This window comes from Centropristis striata, chromosome 2, assembly GCF_030273125.1.
Source record: "Centropristis striata isolate RG_2023a ecotype Rhode Island chromosome 2, C.striata_1.0, whole genome shotgun sequence".
NCBI classification, from domain to species: domain Eukaryota; kingdom Metazoa; phylum Chordata; class Actinopteri; order Perciformes; family Serranidae; genus Centropristis; species Centropristis striata.
Genome location: NC_081518.1, coordinates 31,557,042 through 31,568,391, shown reverse-complemented (window position 1 = coordinate 31,568,391; position 11,350 = coordinate 31,557,042). Strand labels below are relative to the sequence as shown.

Genomic DNA, 11,350 nt, shown 5'->3' with positions numbered 1-11,350 from the left:
ATTTTTAGCAGGTTCATAATAAAAGTTTACTGACTTTTTGGCGTTTGTGTGTGTTTTAATTTAAATTTTTTCTTCTTTTTTGTGACTGGAAGTGTTAGTGAGAATAATGCAACAAAGATGCTTAGAGAAAACCTGAATGGCTGTTGCGCCCCTCAGCGTCCAGCAGCTACAGGTAATTATTAATTAATTCACAGGTGAGTTTACTGACGTCATACAGGAAGTGGACAGAGGACGTCGGAGTTTCTGCCTCTGTGTTGAACAGTTGCTCGAAAATCAGGGTCTTTAATTTATCAAAAGAGAGAGAACGGAACAGCGTAGAGATGTGCATGTTTGGTGAGTACTTCTACCGTGTAATGTAGAATGTAATTGGAAATGTCCTCGCTTTCGGTAAAAAAAAAATGCCCGACGCTAGTTTTCCCTCCGGGTGTAACTGACCACAGGCCTGCGGAAGGATGATACGGTTTTAAAACTTGGCATGGGCAGATGTACCGTGTTAGTGCTTGTGTAACAATTACTCTGGTTTGCTGGAGTAAACGAGCTGTCAACAGTCAAAGAGACCAACGACCGATAAAGGTCAGTTTAAACGTTTCAAAAGTACGCACGTATGCACTCACTGCTCCCATCTTTGTGACTCAGTAGCTACACAAAGAGTCATCCACAGTGAGTGTGAGTGGAGCCTTTCTATGCAAATACATGTCTACCTCTGAGCGGTCAACTTTACAACAATAGGATCAAAGACCCACTGTTCATATTTTGTTTTTATTAGAAATTGAATCCAGTTATATCCCTGGTACTGTCAGGGGGTGTAAAATATGACTTGAAAAGATAATTCATGAATTTTAAGACCAATTCTTTGTTGCAAGTGTATGATTTGTAATGTTTAATGTTTGTGAGATGTAACCTACTTTTCACATGCAAGTCATAACTTATTTTTGTATATGCGTACATATTCACAAGTATAATAATATATATTTCCCACACAAAATAAAGGCATTTTGATATTGTTGATAAAAATTTACAGTAACGATATATGCTTGCAATAGTAGGCACATAAATATATTTATGAACATAAGAAATCCTTTTGTAACAAAGGCAGAAAGAAGTCATTCAGCATTCTGCAAGTTTCTTGATGTTTAGGGCTTGTAGAAAAAAGTACTAGCGGTCCATATATCATCATTGCACTTTTTAAAACCCTTCTTTATTGAGCAAATCTTTTTTTTCTTTCATTGTGTACATCATGGGTCTATGGTAACACCAAAATACAAAACCCTCTATCCAACCAGTTTCAAAATTTCCCTCAAGATGGTATTTTCATAAAAGATTTCTGTCCTCCAGATAAAGACAAAGGGCCAAGGAGGCTGATGAAAAAGGGGTTAACTTTGATCCTGGTCGGCCATATTAACTTCATTCTTGGAGCTATTGTCCATGGCAATGTCCTCCGCCACATTTCCAAACCCAGCCAGCATATCTCCACTGAATACACTGTAGCCAACATCATCTCTGTCACCTCTGGCCTGCTGGTGAGTCAGTTACGTCGTTCATCCTCTGTTTCAATGTCAAATCTGCTGTATTCCCTTTCTGTGCTCTTGGCATCAGAACCACACGTTTTCACCTGCAGCAACCATGAAAAGTGATTTGCACCGTTGGCTCTGTATAGTGTTGTGTATTTTTCTCAGCAATCAAGACTCAACTTGCCTATTATAAGGAAGCTGGTTTTTCAAACCAGTTACTAGTTGCTCCAAGGCAGGCTTCATTTAATTGACGCATTAGATAAACTGGCAGCTGTTGATGATGATATGGTGGTTATGTCATATCACTTTGTAATGTAGCCCATAAAATGTACTCTACATGAAGTATTAGAGTTTACAGGTAAAACATACAGAACAATAATTAGTTACAATATATATATCACCCTTGCTTCACATTCTCATCTCTCTAAAGTCTTCTTAGCCCAGCACAAAAATGAAAAATGCTCCCCACATCCTTGGGGCCAGGATTACCACTTGTAGCACATAATTTAATAAACTCTGCTCCAAAGCTGAAACAATCATCTTGTCATTTAAATCTTTCAGAGCATTGCCAGTGGGATTATTGCAATTGTGGTGTCAAGGAACCTTCATGCGTTAAAACTGGTAAGAATTTAATTTGTTTTCAACTACTGATATCATCGCTCCACTCATTCATTCTGTGTCTGCTCAAGAGTCACTTCTGCTTCTGTTTTATATTATTTATTCTCTGTGTCTCCAGCAAATAGGACTTATAATTACATCATTCCTGAACGCCTTGCTCTCAGCAGCATGCTGCACTGGGCTCCTCTTGGCCATTAGTCTCACTGTTGCCAACAATGGTGAGGGTTTAATGCTGGGATGCAATGACACAGTGCCCATCAACGCTCGGTCACCTGTCAGTGCCAGATGCCCGTTTGACACAACACGAATCTATGTAAGTTTAAATTTTCAACCTCACTTAATTCTTTTGCACCTTTTCCTGTTTTGCCCCAAATTGATCTTTGTCTGACAATTCAGACTGCAACTTTTTATGCATGAAATTCCATAAAAGCATCACAGGAGAAATGTTGGACCTCCTAGTCTTTGTTTATTTCACACTTTTCCCCTCTATGCCAATCTCCTCCTCTCTTTCAGGACACCACTTTGGCGATTTGGGTCCCTTGTGCCATCATGGCAGCCGTTGAGGCTGGACTGTCTGTTTGGTGCTTCATCGTTGGATTGGCTCTCAGAGGTCTGGCACCCTGTGGGAACAGCTACATCAAAGAGCAGGTGTGTGTGTCTTTGTGTGTGTGTGGGGTGGGGGGGGTGGGGGAGGGGGGCACATTTGAGGGGTGTAACTGTGGTGTGCGTCTGTCTGAATCTCTGTCTGACTCAGATGTGCACACACACACTGAGTCCAATTCAAACACACACAAAACTTATCCATACTCATCTAGTCCTATTTGGTGTTTAAGCAGGGTTCCTACAAAAAGGTTGTAAGATGCTCACTAGTAAGCATTGTGTTTTTAAGGAATATGCTTGAATTCAAAAATATATGTGTGTGTATATATGCTTACTAGTGAGCATTTTACAACCTGGATATATATATATATATAATTTGAAACATATGGTGTTTCATCTAGACAGTCACTTATAAAAATGTTTAATGCTTAATAATGAAGCAATCACAGTGTTGGTTTGTCTCACACCAGATCCTAACTCTGAATGAGCCATGAGCCCTAAATGTTATTCATATAAATATTCTTTTGGGATAATCTGATCATTTCCTTAATTTGATCCCTTTGGTTTTTGAACATATAGGAAAATATTTTATTTGTGTTCACTCATCATTCATAGCTACAGAAGTCCTCTGTTGATCCCTTTTCTGGAAATTAGCAAGTATTAAATAATCATGATCCAACCATTGCATCAAAGTTAATAATAACAGCTGGTAAAATAAACAAACTGTCAAGTATAATTAATTTCTTTATACTTTATTTTTTGAAATTGCATTGATATAAGCAATTTAGATAAAGACTGCAAGACTCTGAAAATGTGTTGTTTAAGATTCCTTAAAGATGCTTGATGAGGGCTTGAAATTTTACTCTTCAAGCTGTACGATCCCTGTTTCAATCAAACCCTGTTGCTCACCCACACACATAACCCAGACATTATCCTTCCTCTATTCTAGTTGGAAGAAGCAGCTGAGGACGCTCCCCACAGCCGACGCCTGATTCGACCACGCTTGAACCCTGATGCCTAACTAAATAAAAGGCAATGAGGACACCACTCCATGTAGACACAGCTAAATCCCAAAAGGCATTGATGCTGTTGTCTTGAGACCAGTATATTGGTGAGTTTCACTGCAGAACAAGAGTGAAATCAGTTTTTGAAAAACAGGTTCTTGCTTTGCAGTATCCACCAAGCTCCAAACCGTGATTCACAGATCGGTTACTAAATGGCTCTATTTGTTTTCAATTATAAACCAAACTGTTTATTTTGTGTGTGTGAAGCAGTGAGCTTAATACAGATGGATTAGTGTTGTTGTAATTTTACTTGATGGAAACCATAAATGCAAAATTTATTTACAGTGACAAAAAAACCTCACACAATGCATGTTTCAGTTGGCGCATTGAAATGCAGATCTTTTTATGTGTGCGTACATGTGTGAAGGCTAAACTTAGATGTAGTCTTATCATTATCCATGACTGTTTTGGTTCAATAGTACTAAATATGTCGTGTTTTTCAGTATGAAGAAACCTCTTTTTATGAAGAAAATACTTTTTTATATCTATCAAAAATATTTGAGATTATTTTAGCTGCTTTATTTTAGCTTTTCATTAACTCTCTTTTACAGCAAAACATTTTTTATTGCTCTAAATGTTTTTTTTAATTATGAAACACTTTGTTGTATGTGAGATGCATCAACAAACATGCATTGCCTATATACAGGTTTAATACCCACTATTATGATGTTTTATGTAAATATGTGATGTGTCTGCTATAAAACACCAAATTATCTTTATTTGGCTCCAAATTCAATTGGACATGCTATATTACACCTCTCGAAAGAAGTTAATATTATAAGATTAATATAAAGACATCAGTTTGTGACATGTTCATTAGCGTTCCACTGTGGCTTAATGCTGCAGGTAAACCATTGACTAGTTTATCACATCCCACTTTATATGTTTAGGGGGTTTTCTTTACATTGTGTTCATTTTTATGTAAAATTATCCTCTGATCACAATAGTATTTGTCAGCCAAGCACAGGATTAGAACAACTATGTGAAAAGAAGGGCTGATAGACTCCCGTGGGATAAAATCAAAAATTATGTTTAACTGTTTTGGTTTTTTTTTACTGTTTTTGTTGCTTATGCTATTTGTAAGACAATTGCATTGTGTCAAAATGACAAGAGAATGGAGAAACTGTAATCAATTTTTTTTAAGTGTGGCCCCAGATTTACTGTAGGTCTCATGACTTAAAGTTCCAATTGCTAAAATGCAGTGTCATGGGTATATTGAAAGGGTTTTTGCAGAAAGATGCCCCAGATTTAAAGTAATCTGGATTGCAACATGGCTTCGTGTACATTTGTATAGGAACAGTATACTGTGGTTGAGTGTCAAGTGGGGTCATATTAAGAGGTTTAATCAGTATGTGGGCCAGCCGCCTCAGCTTGGACAGACCCCCCACAACTCAACGACTGAAAAGATCAGATCAGTGTTGAAACGGTTAATCTAATGCTGTGCTCAATTGTGTGTGAGGGAATCATAGCACGCAACAGTAATCCTCAGGCTGTAAGGGATAAATATTGACATTCTGATCCGACTGATACAATCCCAACAAATCTGTCTGGCCATTTCAGTCGGTATGACGTTCATGTCACACTGTAAACTCGTGGACTTTATGTTTGAAATCACAAGATGATTATGAAATAAGAATATAATTAATGTGGTATCATGCAGTCCATTTATAAATGTCTACAATATAATTTTAATTCCATAACTGACCATATAGCATATCAGTAATTTGCAAAAGGGTATTAATTATTAGTTAGATTTTCAGTGATAAAATGATCTTGTTATTTTCTTGAAAATGATTGACATGAAAACCTACATTTCTTTAAAAATTATGACAGATTTAAAATGCACTTATCAGGCCAAATGGATAATCCAAAACTTTTGGTTGTTGCATTGTTGTTCCCAAACAATAATTTTAAGTTCTTGAAAGAACTTTTGTGACATCTATTGCCTGATTTATTTTTAAATGTATAAATAGTGATGTACTATTATGTATTTCATTATTTGCTTTATGTTTTTATATACCCTAAGTATGTACATTTCATGTATAATTTTTAATAAAGACTTTTAATAATGAGACCTTTTAGGTATTTTCATACTTTTAGTTTTCCCTGTCTGTCATATATTTTTAGGTCACATCTTAGCTACACCTTCACCTAGCCCCCAAGGGAGTGAGTTAGTTTCTCTTGCCTTCACTTTAACAGTTGTTATGCATTCTTTGTATGCTGTCTTCTGCTACAGCCACTGTCGTGTGTGTGTGTATATATGGGGTCCCAGGCTAGATCCCCTGAAAATTGCCTTCATGTGACCTTGACAATGATAATTCACCTTTCAAGTTCCCAGGTGGAAATAAGCAGCACAAAAATATTAAGCTTCACATATGCCTTTGAATGGGAGAGTAACACACAATTTGATTAAATTAAGGTGGATTTATAGATCATGGACAAAGAGATGTCCTCCTTTTCTCAAATATAATGGAGCTAGATGTACAAAAGTTCCTACATGAAACTGCTCATGACAAGGGCTGTGGATTATCTTGAGTAACGGGGTTAAGGTTTCTGTAAAGAAATTTGGAATTGATTGATGATTTTGGGGTGAACTGACCCTTTTAAGCAGGGATGGGCAACTGGAGGCCCAGGGGCCGCATACGGCCCGCTCATGACCCGCACCCTCACTTGAAGTGGCCCTCAGTACAACTACATGCATTTGAGCATGAAATCTTAAAAGTGCAGTGTAAAAATGCACAAAATTACTTCTTGCAATTAATGTTGGTCTGCTGTTCTTGCAATAAAAAAAAGAAATCACAGTGTTGTTTTTTTTTTGCTTCAAACCTTTTATATTCCTATTTATACTGTTACTGTTTGAGCATGACATATGTTAAGTTACTGCACTGTAAACATATTTAAAATTGCATTCATCATATCTGGTGAAGTGCACGGTCCTATATGTGGCCCTGTGGCAGTGTCAATGAAAAATTATACCCCCCTCCAGCATTTAAGTTGCCCATCCCTGCTTTTAAGTTTTTGTGTTGCCAACTTGTTAAGACAACAAACGGTAGGCTAATTAATGGTACATAAAAAGTTCCCTGATTTCTGCCGTCCACACGTCTTTCAGCATTGTTAGACATTATACATACAGTAAGCATGCAGCGTCCAGTGGGGCCAATTTGGCACGTCTGTGCGCGGGCACGGTGAATCCGCGGGCACGACGCGTCGACTGCACGCTGCAGGCAACCAGCTGCAAACAGTGGAGCAGCAAGGCACTGCGGTGAACGGAGCCGGTGGAGCTGAGGAGCGCCCGAACCGCTCGTTATTCGTCACACAAGGTAAAGCATTTATATTTGTGACGTTTGTTAGACAGGAACTGTGTATTTAAGGTTATTCCTATCCGTAAGCCGGACAGACTTGGACTATAAATGCTTTAAAGGAATCATGTGCACAAGCAGCGCGCTGTCGGGCTGAAGACACTGCGGTGACAAACACACTGCTCCCAAGATTGATACGCTCCGTGTGCGTGTCACCGTGTGTGGCTTTTGCCTCAACACCACGATGATGCCTCACTGAAGCTTACCTTTTGAAGGTTTGTGCTTATGAAACAAGCCAGGCTCTCTTCAAAAGAGAGGTAACGTAAAGGGTTACCTGTAACATTAGCTCTATTTACAGGGGTGTCTAGTACAATTTAACGTAAATTTACTGTTAACACTAGCTAGCTGTTAGGGTTGGATTTCACTCAAGTTAGCTAACCTTAGTGTCTAATAGTCGACTGAGAGCATTTTGACGCAGGTTTTATTTAAAACTAAGGAAAAAAGGACTCCCCTATTTGCTCTTTTATTTCAATAGTATACTTCCCAGGCTTTTGTTTTTTTAACTTTACTGTGTAAAAGACACAGAGTGTGAAACATCGCAGGGGAACGCTACTGTTGCCCGGCCAACCTCACACAAACACGAGAGCGGAGGAGTGTCTGATCATCCGCAGGTGTAACGTTCACATTAACAGCTTGAAACCGGCACTAGCTGTCGTGCTTTGCTTTGAACCTGGTTTCAGCAGTCTGCAACATGAACTGCATATGACCTCTCTGTCAGCACTAGTATAGGCGAAGATAATTTGACATTGCAGGTTCAATCCACAGTCTGTCGTGGTCTTTCAACGCCTACCTATATCACCCACTGGGCTGGTGTTGATTTCATCAAGATATTTCAACCTGACTTGTGTAAAGACAAGGGTGTGGCTGATTGGAGACAATACCAGATACAGTAGAACTTTAGTCAAAGAAAGCCCACTCTGCTTGTTTGACCATTAGGCCTTTCTCGTTTGTGTGTTTTGAACCTGCAGGACCTGCTTGATGGATCCACACCAGTGTTGCGACTGACAGGGTTTTGAGTCATCCAGATCAAATCAAATCTACGAACTCCACTTGAAGGATAATTACATGTTTTGGGATCATCCTCAGATGTGTATTTGAAGCATTGCTCGAAATGCAGTAAAAGGAGACACAAACAAACAGAAGAAAGAGGCATACAGCAGCCCTGAGGAGACCTCCAGCGGACAGCTGATGGATCTGTTATCTTAGCAACATGCTTTCATTTTGAGGAAGGACCAGGGGATTACCAGTAGGCTGAGAGAAGCCATATGTTTGTTTGTTTTTTATTCGGATCGTCAAGGATCAAGGATATCCTATTTATCCCCAAGGGTCAGTTTAAAAGCATGTTCTCAGACACTACAAGAAAGGCAAATACTACAATGACAAGTGATTTTGAAGACTGACACACAAAGCAGCCACATTCATGGGATACAGATGAATTGGGACTCCACTACATGTGCCATTCAGGGTACATATTCAGAGTGTACCCACCTTGGGGATTACTTGCTTTTACCTCCACCACTGACACTAAAAATGGACTTAATTGCTTCTAATGTTAAGACACTTTGAAATCAATTCTGCATGTCTTCAGTGCATTCTAGTGGTTGTCTGGGTGACGATAAAGTCATCAGACTGAGCCACAGTGGAGAAATGTCTAACATTAAGATACAAGCACCTGCTGGAAGATGCTGTTTGAAAGAGTGGTTTTTGAAATCTTCAACAATCTACTGCAGACAAGGAGTTTCTGTCAGTTTTTCTTTCCTCACCTTTATCTTCTTACTCTTCTGCATTGTAACACCCACCCAGTCGATTCATATGGAGGCCATAGAGAGCCACAGTGAGTTTAGCTGTGAGCCCATCAGACTGAGAATGTGCCAGGATCTGCCTTACAACACCACCTTTATGCCCAATCTACTGAATCATTACGACCAGCAAACGGCTGCACTCGCCATGGAGGTAGGTTGTTTTGTGTGTGTCATTCAGCCAGTGCATGCTTTGTGTGTGTGTGTGTGTGTGTGTCACTGCACATGGGGAAACAGCTGCTGCCAAATCATAGAACATTATCAAGGACTCAAACATTAAGTCACCACCTACAACAACTGCACACATCTTTGTCTTAGCAACAATGTGCAGAAAATGTAAACGACCACAAGCAACAATCTCATTCATATCGTAGTGTCATGCACCTGCTAAGGATAAAAGGTTCTTCACTACTGTATAAAAGATTATGATGCCACTTGTTTATTTATTTATTTTTATATGATTATATCTGTAAAGAAAAAATCCTGAACAAATGTCTCAACACATATTGCTGAGGTCAAAAGTTGTTGCACTCTTGTGAGTAAAGCCTAAATTAATTCACCTTAGACAAATTTGTGGTCTCATGTACTTAATCTTGTAATCTGAGTTCTGTGTAAATAATATTCAATTCATAGACTATTTTTTTTTTACGTCTTTTACAAACATAACACTATACAAGCTATCAACCAGCAAATCACCAATATCCTTTATCCTCATAGTACACAGATGGTATCTGAGAGAGAAACTGGTTGCTTTTTAAAAATATTACCCCAAATGATCTGTTGGCTATATTGGAACAAATTGGATACAGAAAGCAGCCACACTTTGAATCAGGTGGCTTTCACACAGGCATGAAATATCAAAGAGTTAACGAGCAGTGAAATAGTTGAGAAAAAGGTGATAGTCGATCTACACTTCTCATGTTACAGCTCCATCCTCTCACTACGTTACTGTTCCTGGTAGACATAGATGAATGTCTATGTACTCACTCAGGCACTCATGACCTTTCTTAAATGTGAGCTGTAGCTGACAGACAGAAGGTGTTATCTGAGCAGCAGCAGTAGGAGAAGTTTTAAAACAGAAAGCAATTAGCTGATTGATGCTTTCAGAAAAGTATGTTTCAGTGTAAGGGTGTTAGTTTTAAGTAAAAAATAGAGGAAAAGGTGCTATGTTACACACTGCCTTGTGCAATAGTAGACACACACCATCCATCTATATCATGTTACCTCCCTTTTCTTCTCCTTTGTTACTCCCGGGAGAGGGAGATAGAGCGCAGAGCAAGGTGTTGCTCAATAACTAGACCGTAATTACGTGTTTGCAGCAAGTATTTGTTAGTAACAAAGGCTGTGCATGGCACTGTATTTGGGATTTGGATATGTTTGGGTGTGTGAATTTTACAGCGCTAAACTGCTGTAGGACTACCTAGTAATTTCCTAAGAATAAAAGAAGATAACTTGCTCCAAACAAACAATAAATACAAAGATATGATCTTTGCAGACAAGACCCAACCAGTTGTAGTGGGAAAATCAGGTCAAGACCCATAGATGTCATCTTTTTATTTGTTTTCATTCATCCAGATATCTGTCAGTCCCACTATACATGCTGACGGGCATAGTTTCATCCAGGTTTTGGCTATCATGTATAAGCTGGGGTTTATACTTTGAACAACAGGGAATGATAGCAAATACAGTGAGTTGAATAAAATCCCCCTCCAGCTGTTCGTAGCTGGCATATTAGATTACCCTTGTTAAAAGCAGATGAATTTGGACAAGGCTAATGTTGGCTGAGCTTGCTGTGTGTTTAATCTTGGGGGATTTTTTTATTTTTGGTTAATGTTTAGTTAATATTTTCCCATGTCAAAACCAGATGAATGTCAGCCAAAACATCAAGCTTAAAGCTCTGTGCTACTCTCTGAATATTTAATCACAGAATGGGATTTCTAACATTTTCTCATGTTAATATATGCGGTGCAGGAGACTGCCAGGATCACTGCTGTCTAACGCTGCTTTTGGCCCTTCAGAAAATAGGGGAATTAAGATAAACAGCTTTATTTCGAAATGACAGCCATGCATTTAGAATTTGCTTTGTGTGTGTTTTGAATGGATGATGACAGTCCTTGAGTCATAGGCTTCACTCGGCACATTAAAGGCCGTGCAAATGTTCAAATCAAGTTAATTCTCCGGTGTCATGTCAAAACACGCTGTGTCAGAGATTGTAAGAAGCATGTGTTGTTGAACTTGATTTGACCCAGATGAAGAAGGAGCCAAGTAACTGACACCGTCAGTCCCTCCAGTCATGGAAGAGACAGCTTTCTGAAGATGGTAGAGCAGCAACATGAGCCTTTTTAGTTTTCCTGCTCTGGTCTGCTTTGACCAGACATGGAAGTCCTGGTGGGAACCCT

At 38.9% G+C, this 11,350-nt stretch overlaps 2 protein-coding genes across 3 annotated transcripts in view; both read left to right on the top strand.

Annotated features, from left to right (window-relative positions):
- Positions 1-216: 216 nt before the first annotated feature.
- Positions 217-5,867, top strand: LOC131987736 (keratinocyte-associated protein 3). Its single transcript, XM_059352604.1, has 6 exons — positions 217-333; positions 1,336-1,520; positions 2,073-2,132; positions 2,248-2,442; positions 2,643-2,777; positions 3,679-5,867. The coding sequence occupies exons 1-6, from the start codon at positions 321-323 to the stop codon at positions 3,748-3,750; spliced, it is 660 nt and encodes a 219-aa protein (XP_059208587.1). The 5' UTR covers positions 217-320; the 3' UTR covers positions 3,751-5,867.
- Positions 5,868-7,033: 1,166 nt separating this feature from the next.
- Positions 7,034-11,350, top strand: part of LOC131986045 (frizzled-3-like) — a 33,064-nt gene continuing 28,747 nt past the window's right edge. Inside the window, exons 1-3 of one of the 2 annotated variants that reach the window (XM_059350882.1) lie at positions 7,034-7,113; positions 8,121-8,478; positions 8,956-9,105. In XM_059350882.1, the coding sequence (XP_059206865.1) occupies positions 8,965-9,105 (141 nt within the window). In that variant the 5' untranslated portion in view covers positions 7,034-7,113; positions 8,121-8,478; positions 8,956-8,964. Of the gene's footprint in view, positions 7,114-8,120; positions 9,106-11,350 lie in introns of both variants that reach the window. The other variant, XM_059350881.1, reaches the window with a different exon arrangement.

Coding starts and splice junctions, on each gene's coding strand:
- LOC131987736 (XM_059352604.1), top strand. Junction 2,133..2,247: donor ACCTTCATGCGTTAAAACTG/GTAAGAATTTAA, acceptor CTGTGTCTCCAG/CAAATAGGACTTATAATTAC. Junction 2,443..2,642: donor TTGACACAACACGAATCTAT/GTAAGTTTAAAT, acceptor CCTCTCTTTCAG/GACACCACTTTGGCGATTTG.